This window comes from Mus caroli, unplaced genomic scaffold, assembly GCF_978045245.1.
Source record: "Mus caroli unplaced genomic scaffold, Mus_caroli_1 scaffold_14, whole genome shotgun sequence".
In the NCBI taxonomy this organism is placed as follows: Eukaryota; Metazoa; Chordata; class Mammalia; order Rodentia; family Muridae; genus Mus; species Mus caroli.
In genome coordinates, this window is record NW_028227269.1 from 80,477,907 (window position 1) to 80,500,958 (window position 23,052).

General features: G+C 41.5%; 1 protein-coding gene across 5 annotated transcripts in view; it reads left to right on the forward strand.

The window, feature by feature from the left end:
- Pcnx1 (pecanex 1) overlaps positions 1-23,052 on the forward strand; it is a 144,113-nt gene that overhangs the window by 84,444 nt on the left and 36,617 nt on the right. For 3 of the 5 annotated variants that reach the window (XM_021179162.3, XM_029484750.2, XM_021179163.3), the window contains 9 exons: positions 5,778-5,868; positions 7,232-7,289; positions 8,882-9,099; positions 11,524-11,677; positions 15,016-15,048; positions 17,441-17,612; positions 18,749-18,859; positions 21,318-21,409; positions 22,725-22,834. In XM_021179162.3, coding sequence (XP_021034821.1) covers positions 5,778-5,868; positions 7,232-7,289; positions 8,882-9,099; positions 11,524-11,677; positions 15,016-15,048; positions 17,441-17,612; positions 18,749-18,859; positions 21,318-21,409; positions 22,725-22,834 — 1,039 coding nt within the window. The remainder of the gene's footprint in view (positions 1-5,777; positions 5,869-7,231; positions 7,290-8,881; positions 9,100-11,523; positions 11,678-15,015; positions 15,049-17,440; positions 17,613-18,748; positions 18,860-21,317; positions 21,410-22,724; positions 22,835-23,052) is intronic. The other 2 variants (XM_029484751.2, XM_021179164.3) reach the window with 1 other exon arrangement.

Genomic DNA, 23,052 nt, shown 5'->3' on the forward strand with positions numbered 1-23,052 from the left:
CAGAACTAATCCGTGAGTAGGTGATGGCACAAGAGCAGTTTGAGCTGTGTGTGTCCCTTGCAGACTTCAGCTGACCTGGGTATCGAGGAGCAAGAGTGGAGACTTAACTGCAAAATGAGACAAGTCGGAACCGAGCACGGGACCCTTTCAGCAAAGCGTATCAGTTAGGTCTCTATGCAGTCCAGTGTCCCCCACAGGCCCCTTTAAAACCGCTTCTCACATCTGCCCTCTTTGTCACCCTCTTAAAGCCCTGTCACAGCATTGCTCTTTCCAGGAGGATGGGCTGGAAAGACTGCTCAGCTTAAGAACACTTAACTGTTCTTGCAGAGCATGCTGGTTTGGTTTACAGCACCCATGTGGTGGCTTACAGCTGTCTCTAACTCCAGCCTCAGGAGATCTGATGCCCTCTTCTGGCCTTCACAAGTTCTTCACTCAAGCGTTCAAGCCCACGCGCAGCACACACACGTATACATCATAATTGAGAATGAAACCTTTTAAAAAAGAATTAAGTTTAGAAGGTTTTTAGGAGCCTAAGACTCGGCGTCTAGGAAGAGCACAGGTTAGCAGACTACAGCCTGTGGGCTTAGTCCAGCTTGACACTTAATTTTGTAAATAAATAAGGAAAAACTATGTTTTGTGTTGACTTTACACTACAGTGACAGACCTGTACATCATAAGAGTGTTTACGGCTCTAGTTGGCAGTATGACCTGGGAGATGAGCCTGAAAATGAGACAACTAAAGTCTCATGCAGTAGCCAACTACATTTAACTCTCAGAGGTAAGAGGAGTCACACGAAAAAAGCCTACAATCTGCAGGGGCAAGCTGCACACAGCAAGCAAGCCACACACGGGGCAAAAACATGGGTTTTTTTTTTTTTTTCTTTTTCTTTCTTTTTTTTCTGATTTAAGATCAGATTTTAATGGAATAATGAGCAGTATAAATATCAGTGGAAGCTCCTAAGTGCTTTTAAGACTGGTAGAGTGAGGAAGGTCTTCTCTTTATCAGTTTGCTGGTATTCAAGGTACAGTATTCCTACTAAAGCATTATAAAGAAACGCAGCTCCAAGCCAAGCAAGTCTGGCAAGCAGTTTTTTCATATTGCGGTTTGCTTTATTCCCACGTTACGTGATAGAAGGGCCACTTTATTATCAACATATCAGTGACATAGCTTGCTTTCCTTGTGAAGTAGCCATTGAATCAAATACCTTACCACTTCATGTTCACTAGAATTTTTTCTTTATATTTTTTTCTCTTTTTTTTTTTCTTTTCTGTTTTTGTTACTTAATTATATCATTTCCAATTAGTTACCATGGCTTGTGCTGATTTGGAAATGAGTCACATCTGCAGAATGGAAGCAAATTACTTTGAAACTTTTTTTTTTTAATTCACATTTTTTTTTGTTTTGTTTTGTTTTTTCTTAAAGGTATATAAACAAATAACAGTACCTAGTTGTAGTGAATAATCTGCAGTTAGCTCCTATCTGATGCATCTGGGAGGGCCAGGAAAGCACACCCCATGTCTTTGAAGAAACTGAGGTCACAAAACTTTGCCTTGTTTTCTTGGAGTTTTCGCACAAGCACAGAGTGGTCTTTGAACAGCTCCATTCTTGGACCGTATTCTGACGGTAGCATATCAGGACTACAAATCCTGAGATGTTTTTATCTGGTTCCTCATAGAGATAGTTTGATGATTCCTGGTGTGGGGAGAAACAAGTCCATTAGCCTGAAGTACAGTGATCCATTTCTGTCTGGGTGAAAACTCCAGTTACCTTGGAGACTTGAGAGTCACCATTCATGGTATTAAGGAGGTGCCATTCAGTAGGTCATAGCTGATCATAAAACCTTCTCTCTTAAAGGTGCAATAGTCATGGTGAGATGGAGCATGGTACTTAACGGACCAGAAGTAAGCGCTAGTACTTACTGTTTGAGAGTATGTGGTTCTCCCAAAAGTCTTCTCAAACCACTTAGATAACTACCCTCCATGTATCTCAGCTCCTGAAGCCCTTTTCTGCCCTAAGAGGAGTATTTCTTAAGCAGGAGGCTCTAGTAAGACCTCACATCAGGCTCAGACTTGGAGGACCCAGGAGGATGAGTAGGCTTAAACTCTAAGGAGAAGGTTTCAGGAAAATAAAACAGCTCTTTTGTTGTTGGTCCCTGGAGGATTAAAGAGATCTGCCTGAGTAGCCTCCTCCTTCCAGAACACGCAGGCGTGTAAAGGGAGCAGCAAGGATATCTAGGGGGTTTGAAGGTTTCGGTGTGCTGTGCACCTTGTGGTGCGTGTCCTACAGATGGAAGAAGTTGGAGAGTTCCCACACTGCCCCATGTCTGGGAGCGTCATGCCAGTGCTAGTTAGAACATCTGCTCTGACATTTCTGACTTTAGTCCTTAGACATTAGGTCTCTGTTGTTTGTGGCTCACGCCCTGCCCTAAAGTTGCTGTAAAACTTTCCTACTCAGAAAAGATGGTGTATGATTAACCAGTTGAGTTTTTGTTGGCAGTAGCATTATTCGTTGATGCCAGATGCCAGATGCAGTAACTTTTCTTTTGTTCTTAGAAAATGCCTTGTGGATGATATAATTTTTACAGATCAGAAATCACAGTTGTAGTATTTGGTCTTAAGTTGTTTGCTTTCCTTTCTGACTCAGGCTGACCCTTTCAGACATGGTTAATTATGAACTGGCAGTTGATTTCTGATTTGTTTATAGTCACAGTTCAAATGGAGAAGGCACACTGCATGAACGTTTTGCTCTCCTCCTGGCTTATATCCATTCCCTAAGAGAGAATGTGCAATTTGACAGTTTTGAAATGCTATCTATATTTTAAATGGAGTCATAAGAACATTTTGAGTTTAGAGTTTGGATTTGAATATGTCAGTTATAAACATTGGTAGTATTGCGTTCTCTTGTCTTTTGGGGGATAGATCTTTCTTTGCTAGATTATCAAAGTAATGCATTGAAATGTTAATAAGTTTTTCACTGAAACCTTACGCTATCTATCTTTAGTACATTTTCCCTGGTGTGTTTATCTTGTGAACGAAGTGAGGCACTCGCAGCATGCTGTCAGTTGCTCTGTGCAATGATAGACTGCAGAGGAGTGCTGCTGTGCAGAAAGCTAGAAGGGCATCATGAATGTGGTTTCCATGATTTGCTGTGATGTGTACCATGTTACTCTAAGAGCCTGAACATGTCCTGAACCTTCTGGAGGGGAGGCAGACACGCTAAGCTTCCCCAGAAGCACAGTACTATTGGAGATATATGCCTGTTTGGTGGCCTCATTTCTAAGACATACTTTGTTTCTGTTTAAATATCTAAATTTTATTACTCTATTTTCAATTATAATTTAGTTACATCGCTTTGTTCTTCCCATTTCCTCCCTGCAGCCCCTCCTACGTATCCCCCCTTTTCTCAGATTCATGAATTTTGGCCTCTTTTCCTTTAAAAAGAAAAACAGGCCTTCTTTTCTCTTTATATTATATGTTTATATTCCTAACTAAATGGTATTACTCTTTAAATCATTGGTTTTATATAGAGACATTCAGAGTAACACATTTAAGTACCAAAGTGCTGAAAATTTCAAGTTCTAGAAAAGTTTCATTCTTTATGTTTAAAATGAAATCATTTCCATATTTTGAAAATTAAATAGCTACACATAAAGCATAGCATCCAAAATGAGTTCATGGTCTTCACTGCTTCATTTGAAAGTCACAAAGATAGCGTCTCCCAGTGACGCTTGTGCAGAGGTACTGTATTGTAAATGTATGGAGAGCAGAGCACATTACTGGAATTCTATGTAAAGTTTAGATATTCAGGAAATCCTGCAGTGATTTGAACTCTTAAGTACAGAATTCTGAAATCCATGCAGGTTTTGGCTTGGGACAGTGTAGACGTTCCCCCCAGTTGAGCATTACACACAGTGTAGACATTCCCTCTTGTTGAACTTGACATACAGAGCTTATTTGCTTTTTTTCCAATAGCAGTTTCTGCAACTCACACTACTCTACTTGAGGGAATTTTCAGTAGGAAGTAAGCAGGTTGACAGCTTTATTGTCCCATTTGTGGGCACTAATACTTTTTTTTATTTTTAACTATTTGGGACTGACTGAAGCAGGAGATAAAACAGTCTTGGGAAATCTATATACTTCATAGTTCACTTTAAAAGTGAAACTATAGCACATGGACTGAGTATTTTTCTCTTCTTATACTTGCTCTAATAGTTAAAACACTGGGACATGCCACCGTCACCGTATTGCTCTTTACTGAACATGTGGGGAGTTATTTTCCTCTGTTTCTGTTGAAATGAGTATTTCATAGAACTGTTTCTCTGACTTAGTATATTATTCTGAAACACAGTATACTGGTAAAGTAAAGTTTTACATATTTTATCTTGTGACCAATAGAATGTAATAAAGCGGTCTTATTTACTATTTGAGATGGGGTCCTGTTAAAAATTAAATTATAGTTAAAATGTTCTGTAAGTCTTTAAGAGTCTTGATATTGTGTGTAATTAATCAGAACGCAGTGTATAATACATGTATATATGAAATTGTGAAAGCAATTTTAGATAACACTTGTTTAAAGATTGTTCATATTTAGGCCCAGGAAGTACAGAGTCTAGTCCTGTGTTTGTCTAATGTGCACAAAGCCCTGGGTTGCAGCCCCAGCACTGTGTAAACTGGGTATAGAGGCACACACCCGTGGACCTAGAGAAGAGGAAATCAGGAATTCCAGGTCATCCTTGACTAGATAGGGAGCTCCAGGCCAGCCTAGGTACAGTCTGTAGAATCCCGGTTATTCCAGCTTCTCAGCAAACCTCATGAATTCTCGGGTCCTTGACGAGACGATGTAGTTGCCAATTATATACCTTATCTTGCTGGTTTCTTAAACATGTACCTTGCTTTATTTATGTGCCCTCCCCACCATAGTTAGGCCTCCGTACAGCCTCAAGAAGGCATTTCAAGTGGGGTCTGGGTTTTAAAATCCCATTAGTAGGAACTAGTTTATAAAGTGGAGTTTGTTTTAAGACAACTGGACTTTTGTGCTATTATTTCTTGTTCTATTCATTTTATTTACTTTTCCTTTTGTTTTCAAATATAGAGAGGCACTGTTGTATTCTAGATGGTGTCGTCACAGTCAAGTGGGAGGAGGGCCTTGCGGCCTAGGCAGTGCTGTGCTCTTGTGGGTTACAGGGCATTGCAGCAGGGACTTGTGGGAAGAGGCATGGGGTTGAGCGAAACCTCCGAGAGCTAGGTTTTAATTCTTATGTGTTTAGTTAGTTTGATTTTTAATCCCTTTAGATTTTATAGAACTATCTGGTTGTAACAACTGTCACTCCCAAATGTTTATACAACTCCTGTGGAAACATTGTATAACTGGTGATGTTAAAAAGTGGTTTAATTAGCACCAATATTAACTTCCTTTGAGCCTTTTTCACTTTTCATTTCTTCTGAAAAAAAACACTTTGTTGTCGTGAAGTTCGAACTGTCTCAAACTTTAAGTAAAGTTTTGCTAGGACCACTCACGTCAAGGTGGCTTTGGAACATTAACTCATCCGTCCGTATGATTATCTAAGTTGAGGAGAAGAAGGGAGCGGACTCAACCTCCTCCTTTTGATACTGAGCACACACGCTGCCATTTTACCATGTCGTTCCCAAGTGCGTGGAGACTGTGGTTTTCAGAGGGGTTGTAGGAGTCTTGTAATACAAACGTTAGGAAGCTTAGTATGCCATAAAGGAGACCCGGCTAGCCTAATGACTCTTGTCAAAATGTGTTCATTTGCTAGGTAAGTTCTCGTCCACCCTCTATGAGACGGGCGGCTGTGACATGTCACTGGTAAACTTCGAACCAGCAGCAAGAAGAGCGTCCAATATCTGGTAGGTGTGGAGATGTCAGACCGACTGTGTGACTCACGTGTTTAAGGTTTAACTTTTGAGATGTAGACACTTGTTTTTAAACTTATTTTTCTCTAATGGCTAAAACCACTATACACCCTGCTGTTGTATACCATGATGTTTGAGATGTATATGTCGTGGGATGGCTATGCACACCCTGTTCAAATGAGTTGTCTTGTTGTCGGAGCACATACTGTCTGCTCTCTCTCGCTCATTTTCAGACATAAAGTGAATTGTTCTTAACTGTAAGCTGCCACGTGAGATACAAATTATTTTGGAAATGTTTATATCAAGTTTAATACTTGCCATAAGGCATTCATTTCTGCAGAATTAAGGGTGTTTTTTGTTTGTTTTGATTTTTCTGTTTTGTTGTGGGGAAAAGTGTTCTTTTTAAAATGTAAGTTATTCTGTATTTAAAAATTAAGTAAAAATTTTCATTAAAGCCTATGGGATAGAGTTTGCCCAGTTCCAGATTAACTGATGTCCAATGTCCTCTTTATATTACATGATATAAAAAGCTTAACAGAAAAAAAAAATAGCTACAATGAAGTTTAGACTCAAAAGTTAGTTTTCTTCCATTAAATAATTTTGTTTTTCCTTTTAGGAAGAAATTTGTAAGGTAATAAAAATTTTAGAAAAAAAAAACAAATAAATTAGATATTTAAATAATATACTCTTTTATAGTATAAAGCATATTGATGTTTTTTCCTAAAAAAAAAATAGCCTTATTAATTGTTCCCATTGTTGCTTTGAATCCATGATTAATTATTTCACTTTGTCACAACGGCCATTTGATTCTTTCTTAGGACTCCACCAATAGGCTGTGTGTATCTGTTAATGTAACTTTGGTGGTTCATTTTTCTAGTGCCTTTTAAACCAATGGAACTTACAGTCACTCAGGTTAACTGTTGATCTAGTCTTATCTCAGAGTCCACCCTGGCAGAAATTACTAAGTGGAAGGTTAGCTGATAATGGAAAAGTGGGGCTGGGGGTTACCACCAAGGAATTCAGTAGGAGAGGAGTCCCTTGCACTGTGAGTGTAGTAGAGTCTCAAGTTTTGAAATCCAAACGACTGTATCGGCACATGTCAGTCTGTTTTGTATCATTGACTAAGTTTGTGTGCACTGTTGGAGTCAGCTGGAGAGGCAGGCTGAACTTAGGTGCTATCACAGTGCTCTGGCTCAGCACTTACAGAAATGAAGACTTGATCTTTGGTATTTACTTGGAAGAATGAAGCTAGTATAAATACTGTCCAGTTGTTAACTGAATTTAGAAACCAACCAGACAAACAAAATACTGTTTGGCAAGCTCTTTACTCCCTAAAGTCTTTTTCATTTTATTTTAGTGACACGGATTCTCATGTATCAAGTTCTACCTCAGTTCGATTTTATCCACATGATATGGTAAGTATTTTAATTTCTTATAATGTGATACATTTTTAGATTCAATCTGAAAAGTTCATTTATATAGCTGCCCCCCCCCCCAATCACTCAAATTAATGAAATCACAAAATGTTGTTTTTGTTGGGAACTGACAAAATCCCGTTTGTTTTGTTGCCTTGGATCTCGCACCTCACAGACTTCAGCTAGCCCCGTGTGTGTGTTTGGGGTGGGGGGGCGGTCAGAGTCACACTGCTTGATATTTTGTAGGTCTGAAAAGGACCACTTACCATTGTCTAACCTGTTTGTGCTGTACTTTTTCTTCTTGTGTGCTTCTCCATTTTTATAATTGTTTATTTTGTGTGTGGACTGTGTGTGTGCGCATGAGAACACGTGCACATGTGGAGGTCAGACACAACTCAAGGGAGTTAGTTGGTCCTGGAGATCACACTTGGGTCTTCAGGCTTGGCAGCAAGTGCTGTAACCTGCCAGGCCATCTATTGTGCTACTGGGCAGGCTCACGTTGAATAGTAGAGTTTGATGTTGTCTTAAACTGTTGACTGTGAGCTCACTTACTGAGTACTGCATGTGTTGAGAGAAAGCTCAGGAACAACATGATTAGATGAGACTTGTGTGAGACAGAATGAGGATTTTAAAACACTGCTTTTGCTATGACAGTGCATATGATTTAAGTTGGAAAGCATAAAATGCATGAATCCTTGTTAGTGCCCTGGATGGATTTTAGTCTGAGGCGGTCTGTCTAGTGGCTTCTTGAAGGTGAGTCGTGAGCAGACTTCTAAGACTGGGGGTGTGAAGAGCGTAGAGCAGTGGTTTCCACCAGTGGGTTGTTGGCTGTATCTGGAAACATGCCTCCACACAACCAGAGGAGTGCCACTGTCAGCAGGAGACAGGGACGGGGATGCTGAGAGACATTCTGTAGTGTTTGGCACAGCCCCTATGACAAAGACTATCTTGCCAAAAACATCTATAGTGCTAGAATTGTGAAACCCTAGGATAGACGATAAGAAAATGTTTAGAGAAGCATCAATCAATATTTAAATATCAGGACCAGCAATTTTCCTTGACTGTTCCATGTGCTTTTGAATAGTAAAGACCTTGCCTGTTAAGCACATTTGACAGAAGGAAGGGCGGCTGTAGAGCTGGTGAATAGAAGAGTTAAAAATTAAGAAATAGTTTGTACTCTGCTGTGTAGTGTCAGGTGAGGAGCCTGCTGGCACCAACAGGACCTTAAAATCAGAAATGCCCACCATGCAGCTGGCGGGGGAAGTGTTAGCTAAGGGCTCAGACTTATATTGGCAGTCCGAGTCATACCTTAATGGCAAAGGGGCTTAAATATGACAGAAGAGGGAGGTACCCAGTGACCACAGCGAGTGCATTTGCTGGCCTCACCAGCTGTGTTAACACCTTTCCTGAAGGTCTGTTGAGCAAATTTGTTTTGTTTTGCTTCCTGTTGCCACCTTCTGTAGATTCTAGGCATCATGGAACTTTCACAAGGAATGCACTCCTTGTGAAAAATAGAGAATTGGGGGCTTATGTGATGTACAAGCTGCGGAACTCAGGAGTATTTAACCCTTTCAGTTCTCGCATGTTTTTAGCTTTCTCTCCCACAGATTCGGTTGAATAGACTGTTGACCATTGACACAGATCTGTTGGAGCAGCAGGACATTGACCTAAGCCCTGACTTGGCAGCCACTTATGGCCCCACAGAAGAAGCTGCCCAAAAAGTTAAACACTATTACCGCTTTTGGATCCTGCCCCAGCTGTGGATTGGCATTAACTTTGACAGACTCACTCTGTTGGCACTGTTTGATAGGTAAGACCGGAGCATGGTTTTAAAGATGTAGGGTTAAGATTCTTAAACTGAATTCTTCCTAATTAGCTATTTATGTTTTCACCTGAAAATCATGTTGGACAACGCTTTCTATTTTCATCCTCTTGAGAGCAGACTTACAGTAACAGAGCTTTTAAACATTAATTCTTTTAAGTCCATTAAATGCTCTTTTCCACAAGGATATGTTTTTATTATTAATGTGAGTTGATTCTTAAAAGAGTTTATGGAGTGTTTTATAATCTTAAGGTTATAGGTACTATGATCCCAAATCTAAGGGCTGGAAGAGGGAGCCTGTTGCTATGCCCTGTACCACTAGTGCCCTGTCCCACTAGTGTCCTTTACCACTAGTGTCTTAGTGGGAGACAGGCTTGGTTATTCAGATTTGCTGACCAGTAGCTGCTTCCAGTCAACAAGTAGGAACAATACTGGATTTACCTTCACTATAAACAAACAGAGGTAGACAAAGCCTTGGAGATGACTCAGTAAAAGACAGTGAGCCTGAGGGGTTGATGGTGCACATCCTGTCACCACAACTCTGTGGGTTTCGGGCTCCTAGTCTGGCGACATAGGGAGGGAGAACATAAAATTCAGTGTAAATCTCGGGATAAAGTGGTGAAACTGTGGGTCCTGGGTCCATAGTACAGAGTAGCATAGAAAGAAGCTGTTGGAAGAGCGGTGAGATGTGTAGCCGGCTCTCTTATGCTCAGCAGGCCATGACTAGCTCATGCATCTGAATAGCTGTCTGCTTAGGAAGAGCGCACTTTAACATGTGACAGCGTTAGCCTCCTGTACACTACTTCAGACCACTAAACAAGTCATAAGCGCAAGACCCAAGGGGATCAAAGAAGCATACAGATTCAAGATTGATAGAAATCCAGAAGTACAGACCACCCAACAAGTAAAGACTGACGACTGACTGACATCTGCTCGGCTTTGCAAAGTGAGGAAGGGGAAAGGAATACATTAAGGCTAACCCATAATTTGTAGGGATGTTAACTGTGAGCCGATACAGATTTTAAAATAATTAGAACTGTATTCTGTTTATTTGAAAAACTAAGTGGAGACATGAAAGATAGAAAAATACACCCCAAATCAAACATACAGAGTTGAATATTGCAGTGTTGCCATTAAAAACTGTTAGGTGGGATGACAGTTAAAACTTTGTAGAAAGGATTAGTGTGGCTGCAGGCATGTCTGAAGGACCACGGAGAGTGCAGCAGTAGCAAGAGCATCAAACCAAAATGGGCGTGTTGGGGAACAACAAGAAGAGAGAAGACTTGAAGAAATGGTGGAAACTGTGTTTTATAGGAATGTTATCAACGCACAGTCAAGAAACCAGTACAACCTAAACAGAAGCAATGTGAAGAAGCTGCCCAAGGCACATGCTTGCCCAAGCCCAGGGAGGAAGACCTCAAATCTCTGACTTGCTTCTGCACTAGGAAGCCAGACAAGTAAGCACGTATCCTAGCCAAGGACAAGCAAGAACACAGCAGACAATCAAGGGGACAAGAGGCTGAAATTGAGCAACCTGGAGCTCCCTGATGAGGAGACACCGGATGACCTGTGAGGCTTGATGTTGCTACAAATCCCTTAGGAATTAAAGAGCAGTAAGAACAATATCAACAGCTTTGTGACATTATGTTGACAATAGCAAATGAAAAGGACAGCTGCCTTAAAAGACATAATTATCATAGATCCACCTAAATAAACGGCAGTTACCATTAGGAACTTTTCTAAGAGAATGAATGCTCCAGGCCCAAGTGTTAATTTAAATACTGTGCAAATCACTGAAGTGGTGGAGAGTTGGCACTAAAAATAGCAGATTTCCATATGAATCCCTACCTTGGACCATATCACAAAAACTAAATCACAGTCAGTCATAAGCATTAATATGGAACGTAAGATAGCAAATTATGTGACACAAAAGATTTGTCCTAACGTTATAGAAAACTTACAAGATTTGGCACAAAAACCAGGATGAATAAAAAGCTGATTGATAATGGGATTTATCAACATAGGAAATGTTGCTCTTAACACTGAGCCCTCTCTCCAGCCTTGAGAGTCTGCTTTTCAACCTTTTTCCTATGTCACTTTATTTGCCATCCAAATTGGCCACTTATTTTACAGCATATCTTACAGAGAAGATGGTATGAGATCATGTTAGAGAACACTCCATTTCTGCAGTATCATAGGACAGCTATGTAGAGGGCACTCCACTGTCAAGTGGCATAGGACAGCTGTATCGCGTCCACAGTTGGTAGGGGTTTTTCCTGTATAATCTGAAATGTTATTCAGAGCAGACATCCTAAGTACAACCTAGCAGGCCTTACAGAGATGCCTTCGTTTTTCAGCCTGATGAATTTCTTGTACTCACAATTGGCCTGCTTGTTAATTTTCCATCCACAGAAACCGTGAGATCCTGGAGAATATATTAGCTGTTGTCCTGGCTATTCTTGTGGCTTTTTTGGGGTCCATCCTTCTCATCCAAGGCTTCTTCAGAGACATCTGGGTGTTCCAGTTCTGCCTGGTGATCGCTAGCTGCCAGTACTCACTACTCAAGGTACTAGTGTCTCTGCCTTCCATGCTGTGTTTAAGGCCATTCACCAACTTGCCACAGGATGAGAACTTTTAGGTTTATTTTCCATGGAGGTTTACATTGGATTATGTAGAGTCCAAAGAAGAGTGTAAACTTTAAAAAGTAATTGTATGTAAATTGAATTTACTAAAAACTAATTCTTTAAATGAAAAACCACTGTTAAAATAAGAATTTGTGCCGAGCGTGGTAGTGCACGCCTTTAATCCCAGCACTCGGGAGGCAGAGGCAAGCAAATTTCTGAGTTCGAGGCCAGCCTGGTCTATAGAGTGAGTTCCAGGACAGCCAGGGCTACACAGAGAAACCCTGTCTCGGAAAAAATAAAATAAAATAAAATAAGAATTTGTGGAACTGGAGAGATGGCTCAGCGTCTAAGAGCACTGACTGCTCTTCCTGAGTTCAATTCCCAGCAACCACATGATGGCTCACAACCATCTCTAATGGGATCTGGTGCCCTCTTCTGATGCATCTGAAGACAGCTACAGTGTACTCATATACATATAATAGATAGATAGATAGATAGATAGATAGATAGATAGATAGAATAAATCTTTTTTAAAAATAAGAATTTGCATTCTTGAGATTTATTTTGGTTCAGTTTACCAGCATTTTAAGCTTTCTTTTCCTATCTTTGAGCTTTCTGTTTTGTGGGTGAGATTTATTAAAATTTTCATTGGTGGATAACATTGTCAAAAAGTAGAGATAGTTTTTATTCTTAGGGGACATCAAAAAGAGAATATTGATGTCCCTTTGGTACTGACTGAATAGTGGCCAGAAGTACCTGTATTGTCAGTTGTAAGCATTTAAGCAAATGGGAGAATCTGCCTAAAGCCTGTTAATAGGGTGTTCCCTTCCCTTTAGTCAGCATGCCTGATTCTACCTAGATTATATTCCTTAGATATGCTGCTGTGTGGAAGGAACCCTCCCCAGCCTGCTAGCTGCTGCTTCAGTTCTGTTGATGCTCTCAGCTGGCTTGATATTTTTGTATGTTTGTAGCTAATGTCTGAAGAAAACTATCTAGGTTATTGCTGTTTCTGAATTGCCAGCCCCACTCTCTGTCATTGTTTGGCATCTGTTAATTCTGTCCTCCAGTTCCGCATCCTCAGTGCTGCGCCGTGACTGCGCAGCCCCAGTGGCTCATGCTTCTCACACGGCTCATTTGTTGTTGCTTCTTTACTCAAGGGTTGCTGACTTTGTGAGAATTCCCTTGGGCCTTGTCGGCCCTCCTCTTGGTTTCTATTATTGCCAGGGAAGCAGCTTTTATTGCTGTATGTCCATTATTTGAGTTATGTCCTGCTAGAGATGAGAAGGCTTCACATGTGTTGCAGGCTTCAGTCCTGTTAGACACTGACAGACATGGTTTCTTTGCTTGTGCAGTAAGAATTAGAGTCAGGGCTCTGCTTAACTGTGGCAGACATGTTAAAATTGCTGCTTCTGAGGCTTGGCCTTCCCTCAGCCACTTGATCTCTTTGTCATCTTAACCTGCAAAGTCATTTTCTGGCTCTAGTGTCCCTTGCTCCATTAATTTTGTCCACTGCTTTTGGTTTAGTGTGGTTAAATGAGGGGAAGGGCTGCCGGGACTTTCTTTTTAAGTAGCTGACTAGAAAAATAGTAGTGTCATAAACAGAAAAAGGAAGGCGGGAGTTAGAGTTTCAGAAGGAGTTGAGGTTGGCAGAACTGAAAAGTCACCCAGGCTCATGTGCAGCCAAGGGCAGGTGCCAGATGGCAAACTGGGCATGCTTGGTGCGGTGCGGTTTGTAGGTAGTGATGGACTGGCCTAGGAGGGGTGTGTTGTATGCCACTGGGAATGAGCTAGGCTTGGGGAGGGTCTGGTTTGAAAAGAAATCATATGAGGACATTAGGGCATTTTCACAGGCTTTCACAGCGATCCCTTTGATTGTTTTGGTGTGCACAAGCAGATAATAAATTGAGTCACCACTCTGTAGTAAGCTGGAACTAGGACTTCCGTGCTCAGCCGAGTTCCTGTATATCTCCTGAGTGGACTGGCGGTCACCATATCCCACATATGGCTTGCAAGTCATAAAGAGCCAGCAGAAAGGCAGATGTGTCTATTGAACATCGTCTTAAAGCATTAATCTGAGTAGTTGCAAGTTATTAACTGGCTAAATTAAGTAACAGTGAGGGGTGGTGTGCACTGCTTACTCTTCTGGTGAGACAGTGCCTGGAGCTTGGGCTTCACGTTTGGAATTATTGTTCACAATTTCTTGGTTGGGAGACATTTACAGAAATCACTTAAAGAGCATTTTAAAAGTTGATTGTGACAAAAAGAACTGTATGCAACTAAGGAATGCCGAGGGTGGGAGGAACAGTCTTCCCCAGCGAGGAGCCCCTAATTGGTGGTTCAGTGCCCAATGGTCAGCCCTGAAATCAAACATACATGTACATCACACAGACAAGGATGTTCTACTTAGGAATATATATGTAGTCACATACACATGTGCATGTAACAGAAAAATGTTTAAGGCCATGAATATGAAAGAGAGCAAGGAAGGGTATGTGGTACGAATTGGAGGGAGGATTTACAAGAGGGAAATGTATAATCTCAAAAAGTAAAAGAATTTTAAAAATGAGATAGATGTGTGCACACATGCGCACACACATTTTCACTCCTCCATGAGGCAATGAATTGATGGTGGCAGATCTTTTTTAAGTTTGAGGCCAGCTTGATTTACATAGTGAGTTCTAGGACAGCCAGGAGTATATAGAGGAGACCCTGTCTTCTTGGCCCCTCAAAAAAAGAAAGAAATTAAATGTCATTTTTCAGAAAAACAGGTGGAACTGGAGGTGTTAATAAACCAAACTCAGATAAATATTACAGGTTTTCTCTAATATGCATAAAAATATTTGCATATATACACATATAGTTAGACACACACACATATATAGTTGAATAACATATATATAGATACAGACACATAGTTGGACACACACATGTTGGATACGTACACATATAAAGTTAGGTGCCCAAGACACACACCTAAGTTGCGTGTTTATTGTGTATTGCCTATTTATTAGACATGTGAGTGAGCAGGAAGAACAGCACCAAGAGGGAGATGGGCGTGAGCGAGCAAGCGAGCGAGCCGAGAGCTGGGAGAGGTGGGCGTGGGGAAGAAGCACGCTGAGGGTGTGTTTCGGGGAAATGAAGTTCTCATGAGGAAGCCTAGGATTTTGTACACTTAACAAAAAATAAAAACAAGCTTTTTGTTTTTTTAAGAAAAAAAAAGTTGGTTTGTGAAATTCCTGGAGACTTGAGTAAAATAATGTATCTTTCTGTTCATTTCTAGAGTGTTCAGCCTGACTCTTCCTCTCCGAGACATGTAAGTCTCCTGTAACCAAAGCCCAGAGTTTCTCCTGGTGTGTACAGGTTGAATTGTGGTTATATTTATTGCCTCATCTAAGAGTTGACACACTGTGTAGGTTGATTTATGGGTGTGAGATGAAATGACACCGCTGACAGACTTGGAATACTGGCTGAAATGAGCATAATAATTCATTTTTTTGGCAGCCTGCTTCAATAGTGTCAGGCAGACATAATCCATATCAGCTTTATTTGGATTTACTAAAATTTGAAAATAGTGAATAAGTGTTGGAAATAGAATATTAAAGTAGGAAAAACTCATTCTTCTTTGATGATCCATTAAGAGCAAGAATATAAAGATGCAGTGCACTTGACTGCTGTTTAAGACTTGTGCTAAGTAATGAGGTAAAATCCTTGCTAATGAGCCTGTGTCTACTGAGCAGATAGTGTGATCCAGTTCTGGTTTGGACAATTCATCTGTTTCATAGAAAGATGAAAGGGCATTCTCTGTACAGTAGAGCAAAGCAGTAGCGTGTGGCTCACACCCGTTACCCCAGTATAGGAGGCTGAAGACAGAAGGCTGCTGGGAGTTTACAGCCGACCAGAGCTGCCTAAGTTCTAGACCAGAGTGCTCCAAAGTGGCATCTGTTTTGTTTTTAATAAACAAATAAACTAGTTTAAAGCAATAAGCTTCTAGAATAACGTTTAGTAGAGTTTTCATTCCTGATTGTAGTAATTTTATCCTTATACTGAAGTAGTTGATGTGACCAGAACAGAAAGTAAATCACACAAGGAGATGTTGTGGCTGATGTTTGTCGTCTGTGAGGATACTTTTGAAGGGAAATGACATTTTGATGCATTGCTGTGTGAATGAACTCTTGACATGGTTTCTGGCTTGCAGAATAGTATCTTGGGGACTAGAGGAAGGCCGGTGCACCTTCCTCTCCAGACTGCAGGGCTGTCCTCACGTGTGAGGCGGGCACTACCTTTCTCTGTTCTCTCTCCTCCTTCCCTCTCCTCCCTATCTCTGCAAACGTAATGCCTCTATACCTAATGTCCCCGTGCCTTTAGTACATCAGTGAGTTTCCTCAGAGCACTTTGTGCATTCATTGACCATGATTGTCAGAGTTAGGAATCAGCCCTAACACAGTGCTGCTGTCCAGTCTAGAGGTGTTTCTCAGATCTGCTCTGCTCTCCTTCCTCATCTGGGCTCCTAACTCTCTTTTAACCTGGAGTGGTTCCTGTGTGTATTTTTTTTTTTTTGGATGTTGATTGTTTATGGATCTAGAGCAGTTATATCATAGAACTATCTCCCAATTTGTGTTTGATGTTTCTTGGTTATGAGAGGTTAGTGTATTTGAGGAGTAGGAGTATAAAAGGAATAGTTTTCTCTTCTGACTTAGCTGATTATTTGTGGTGTTGATAATGAACCCTGTGCATGTGAGACAATTATACCACTAATAAACTATATCCCAGCCCCTTTTTCTGTCTCTATGTTTATGTGTTTATATACAATAGGTTGTGTGTGTGTGTGTGTGTGTGTGTGTGTGTGTGTGTGTGTGTGTGTGACAGAGACAGAGATCTGTGCATTTGTGTGGACGTATGGCTTGTGTTACAGTGGACTATAATGTTACATACTTGCTTTGATACTCAGTTATTCTTCACTTGGTCATTTGAAGCCTGTCAAGTTGTTCTGTGTCCTTTTGATATAGACGTGTGAACCTGTAATGCAGTGGTTCTCAACCTGCCTGAAGCTGAGACCCTTTAATACAGTTTCTTGTGGTATGGTGGCCCCCAACCATAAAATTATTTTTTTTTTTTTGCCACTTCATAATACTGTTAGTTTTGCTACTGTTACACATCCTAATGTAAATATCTGTGCTTTTCTATGACCTGTGAAAGGGTCAGTCAACCTCAACAGGGTGTGACCCACAGGTTGAGAGCCATTGCTTTAATGGCAGTGTGATCCACATTGAATTCATACCTTCCTACTGGCCGCCATTACCTTGTTTCTCCTGTGAAATCTCGGCTCTTTTTTGTGAACTAAGATCAGGATGATCTAGTAACCTTATTACTAGAATGTTATTGTGTCTGGGTCCTCTCAGTGGGTAAAGATGTGTAACTTGTAGTTGTACATTCATATGTATGTGTACACTTCTCTTGTATCTATTCATATGCCTAATAGAAACACTGAGCTCATGCCGATAGCTCTGATCCCAGTGGTGTCACAGGTTCACTCTATCCTTCCCCTGTACACACTTGTCTTTGACATTTTCCTATAATCATCAGAAGCACCTGCCTGTCATATGGCAACGGTTCAGACCATTACAGTACAAGCTAATAATGAACTCAGGACTTAGTTGTGGCTCTCAAAATGAGCTAACCTGACAGTGAAAATGTATCGTTTGCAGGGTCATAATCGTATTATTGCCTACAGTAGACCAGTTTACTTCTGTCTATGTTGTGGTCTCATTTGGCTCTTGGATTATGGCAGCAGAAACCTAACCACAAGCAAGTTCAAGTTATATGGAGTAACCTTCACCAACCCGCTGGTGCTTCTGTCGGCCAGAGACTTGGTTATAGGTGAGTTTCTTGAAGGGATCTCTGATCTTAACAGTAGTTGATTGTTTTTAATTCACTGATAAAGAGATGCGATCAGCGCATTCTGCTTACTGTCGTCCTGTCTGAGAAACAGAGCAGCTAAGAAGGAAAAGGTTGATGCTGAGTCACTGGAGTAATTCTGTTCCTGAAGACGATGTGCTGTAAAGACTTCTTTATTATGTATTTTAAGTTCATGTTATATATAAAAGGTTGGAATGATTTTGTTTCTCTGTACTGGAAATTGAATGTAGGGCCTCATGTATACTAGGCAAGCGCTCTGTCACTAAGCTGTAGCCCAGCCTCTTTTTTTTTTTTAAGCTAATATTCTTTTTATTTTTCTGATTCTTTTTTATTGGTTATTTTATTTACATTTCAAATGTCATCCCCGTTCCCAGTTTCCCCTCCACAAGTCCCCTGTCCCCTCTCCCTCCCCCTGCCTCTATGAGGGTGCTCCCCTCGCCACCCCACTCCTGCCTCAGTGGCCTAGCATTCCCCTATCCTGGGTCACCAACAAGCCTCCACTGGACCAAAGGGCTCCCCTCCCAGTGATGCCAGATAAGGCAGTCCTCTGCTACATATCCATCTGGAGCCATGGGTACCCCCTCTGTACTCTTTGGTTGGTGGTTTAGTCCCTGAGAACTCTGGGGGGGTCTGGTTGGTTGACATTGTTTTTCTTCCCATAAGGTTGCAAACCTTAAGCTCCTACAATCTTGCCCTAACTCCTCCATTGGGGTCCCCGTACTCAATCCAATGTTTGGCTGTGTACATCTGAATCTGTATTGGTCAGGATCTGGCAAAGCCTCTCAAGAGACGGCTGTATCAGGCTCCTGTCAGCAAGCTCTTGTTGGCATCAAACCCAAGTGTCTGGGTTTGGTATCTGCCTGTGGGATGGATCCCTAGGTGGGGTAGTTTCTGGATGGCCTTTCCTTCAGGCTCTGCTCCATTTTTGTATCCCAGCCTCTAAGGTGATTGTTAAAGATACTTTTTAATAGTTTTGGAAGAATTTACTATCCAGTCATACAGTAGGCAGTGTTAAGTTTGACTTCATTGCTTATGGGCTTTAATGGACAAGAGGATGAATGCAGTGGTTTTTAATAAACTTTTCTTTCCTTCCATAGTGTTTACACTCTGTTTCCCAATAGTATTTTTCATTGGTCTCCTGCCTCAGGTGAACACGTTTGTAATGTACCTTTGTGAACAATTGGATATCCATATCTTTGGTGGGAATGGTGAGTAAGTTACAGGTTGCTATGACCTGGGTCATGCAGTCATAAACTGAGATTGCAGTATGTCTCCACTTTGGATTTTAAAATTGAAATGGTCACAGATGCTTGTTTAATAGTTGAAGGCAGAAAGGTAGTGAATTATAGTTAAGAGAAAAGTGTGAAAGTTGTAGAATACTCTGTGCCCCTCCCCTCCATTGATAGAGGATGTTCCAAGCCCTGGTGCATGGGGACCTGTATGGACTGTCTTTCTTGCATTATCCCTGCATCCCTGTAATAGTGAACTTAGCAGCAGTAATAATGAAGTGAAACAATTTTGCAGTTTATCCAGCCGGTCTAGCTGTAATTGTGAGCTTCCAGCGCAGTGGGGAACCCCGTCTCAAGGCAGCAGGAGGATGACCTGCAGCGCCCTCCTCTGCCTGAGCATGTTGTACACACAGCTGCATGCATCACATGTTCACAGTCTACAGCCGAGGAAAGGTTATACAGACACGGCCTCCCGCTTCTGTGCGCTGGAGTTGTCTCTTTAATATTTTGGACTTATAGCCTACTATAGCTAACGGAGCCTGTGGGAAGGAAAACTGCAGAAATTCAGGGGCTGCTATGAAGCCTTTTTTTTTTTTTTTAATTCACTTTATACCCCAGTATGGGATCTGCAAGTCACCACATGTTCATAATGTCATCTGGGCTGAGCAGGTTGGGTCTGATGGTCCTTGCATTCTGTACTGGGGCGTGCGTTTGGCATGTCCATGTTCTTAAAGGAGAATGCCAAAGTCAGAATCATAAAGTAACTTACTAAATCAGCCTTTAAAGAACTATCTCAGTTTTTAGGGTAGAATATGTATATATTGTTTGATAACTTAGAAAATCCATTTTCTTACTATGCATGCATTTTATCTTTAAAACAATCCACTGTTAATTTGAAGAGAGCGACTTGAAGAACATGAACGCAGTGCAGCTACTGTAGTTGAGATATTCATCTTGTACCACTGTGTGGTGAGAAGAGTATGCAAACAAGAAGTAGTTGACAGGAAAGCAGTAACTTTAGAGTTCATTTTCTCCACACTTGCCGTTTGTAAGCCTCAGTTACCTTCCACATACATTCCCTGAAGTCATCTCGTGATCAAATGTTGATGGCATGGCTCACTTTCCAGTGTTTTTCAATTTTATGTGCATGGTGAGAGTGTGGTGTGTGCACCCTATGTGCATGGATGCGTGCTGAGGCCAGAGGGCATGTTGGCTGCTGGCCCCCCTACCTGCCGCCTTGAGTCGGGGTCTCTCCCCGAGTCACACTTTGAGCCAGGTTGACTGGCCAAGGAGCTCTTAGAACCTGGGTTCCCTTGTTGCTGCCCCACAGTGCTAGAATTACAGACACACGCAGTCGTGCCCGGCTTTTTACAGGGGTGCTGGGGCGTTAACTCAGGTCCTCGAGCTTGCTGTGCTTTCTCTCCACCTGAGCTGACCTAAATTGTTAATAGAAAGTAAAACTTTCTGGGTTGCCATTTATTTATTATATTAGCTTTTTTTGTTGTTTTTGAATGTGTGTAATTTAAAACAAGTGGTTTTCCAGTTAGGGACCTATTGATGGCTTCATGCTGCAGCACGTGATGAGGCCTCCATGCAGGAGACTCAGTGTTGGGCTTTGTCATTGCAAGTTACAAGTGTGCAGTGTTAGTTTTTAATCATTTCCCTTAGGTCACTATGTAAAATTGCATTAAGGAACTCTCTCAGCTATATTTTTTAATAACGGATAAGTATCTTAACTATCTGTCTTGCTCCTTATTATTAGTAATCCTATTGAGTCTGTTCTAGTAGTCAGATTTACGCATTTTTATGTGAATCAACAAATGGGAGTACAGAGCTAATGCTGTGAATAAAGCAAGCTCTTTTCACATAGAAAGATATTTTAAGTGGCTGATTGACACCTCCATTGCAGACCTTTGCAAGCTTGATTTTCTGATACATTTTATTAATGTCAGATACCTTTTAAAAAGGGTTATTTTTAATTATGTGGGTGAGTGCCTGTGGAGGCTGGAGGCACTCGGTCCCCTGGAGCTGGCGATATAGCTGTCAGGTATAGGTGCTGGGAACCAAACTCTCCATGAGCAGAATGTGCCCACAGAACAGCCAGCTCTGCAGCCCCTACATACAATTTGAAGCCTGTTATAGGTACAGATGTTTCTCTTGTGATTTAAAGCAAGACATGATGACTGGATGCCTGTAGCCTGAGCACTCAGGAGGCTAAGACAGGAGGATTGCTGAGAGTGACTGAGCTAAAAGTGAGACCCTGTCTCAATAAAATATTGGAGCTAGAAGTGTTTGTCATGTCAAGTCTTGTGGAAAAGGTGCAGTGCTGGCTTGTTAGTCACGTGACTGGATACGTGCTGTGCCGTCACTGTGTTTCCCGTGCATTTGAGTGTCAGGTGTTTCTAAGATCCCGGTTTCCTTCCTCTTTGCCATCTAGCCACCACCAGCCTGCTGGCAGCACTGTACAGTTTCCTGTGCAGCATTGTGGCCGTCGCCTTGCTGTATGGGTTGTGCTACGGAGCATTAAGGGTAAGTGGCAGACTGGAGTGTGCTCTGTGTCTGTGTGACTGCTGCTTCCTCCTGCCCTCCCTGAACCACATTATCACTAGTACCCCTTGCCTTCTGATGCTGATTAATACTCAGCTACAGCTCCAGAGCAAAACAAAACAGAGCAACAGAACAAGTCCCAGGGCACAGTTGAAGATACATGCTGGTAGAGGGGCCCTGAAACACACTGTCCATTTGATTTACAGAGATGTCCTCAAGCCATGAGCCCCCTCACTCAGGCTAGATCCCATCAGTACATTTGGGGACCTGGAAAAACAAAAGAGGGATAGGAACAGGGTCTGGCTTGAACTGCTGGCTACTACTAGACAATATTGGAAACCCTAGAGTTCAGGAACAAGGAATTTTTAATGTGAAAACTTCCTTTGTTCATTAGAGGCACATCATAGTAGTCATATAGAAAGAGGTTTCTGTTGGTGCTTGGTGGACATAAAAGTCACCAACAGAATTGAGTCATAGAGGAAGGCTGCTACTGTGGGTTGGCAAGGGAGACATGAGGGAGAACCCAAGATGGTGGTTTTCAAGTGTACAGAGTAAGGCCCACAGAGTCATCAGACACATCAGAGTCTGAGAGGCTCTTTTAGATTTGGAATCTGATGAACTACCAGACTTGACGAAAGTTCCTTCTTTGGCCTTTTGAGGAAGGAAATTAAAATAACTTACAATTTGGAAGGAACTAAGGGACTGTGTTTTGTGTTTTCTAGAACACAGCTGTGAAGCAGGTGGATGTGGCATGGGTTGTCTTCTAATTTTGTTTTTTAAAAAGATCTGAGAGTTGGTTTACACAAGTGTGAAGAGGGAAGTGAAATGAACATCAGCTATACAGTGAGCACTGCTTAGCCTGCGGAATGACAGCACCAAGCATGAGGGATTCTTCCTAATATGAAAGAAAGTCTCATACCAAAAGAGAGAGCAGAGAGAAGAAAGCTGAAGACAAAAGAAATTTAGTGCCTGATCCAAATCTCCAGAGAAAGAGAACTTTATTGTGAGATGTGCACTTGAGAGGCAAAGGCAGAGGCAGAGGCAGGGTTGGGAGTTCAAACTCAGCTACAGCTACATAGCAAATTTGAGGTCAGCCTGAGCTACATGAGACCCTCTCTCAAATGAAAAAAAAAAAGGGGGGGGATCTAAATTCATTTGGAATAAAGTTCAGTTACTAATATAGCTAAAATATTTTACACTTTAGGTTTGTTCTCTCTAAAATATTGATGTAAGAGGATTGATTCGCTGTTGGGTATTTAAGGTTACAAGTGCCCTTTTCTCTGGATTTCTTCCTCAGGATTCCTGGGATGGCCAGCACGTTCCTGTGCTTTTCTCTGTCTTTTGTGGTTTGTTGGTGGCGGTGTCCTATCACCTCAGCCGACAGAGCAGTGACCCGTCTGTGCTCTTGTAAGTGAATCCACTCCTGTTGTGGAACATTTAAGTTGGCATTTCTCATAGTTCAGGCAGCTCCTTCCCTAGTTCCTGTCAAGTATTTTGTCCTGTTCTGTCTGTGTTAAAAATACATTAACTTTGAGTCATGCTGATTTTGTTAGCTGAAATGTATGTTGTTAAAGATTTCATTTTTACTTTTTTATTGTGTGTATGCTTGGTGTGTGTGTGTGTGA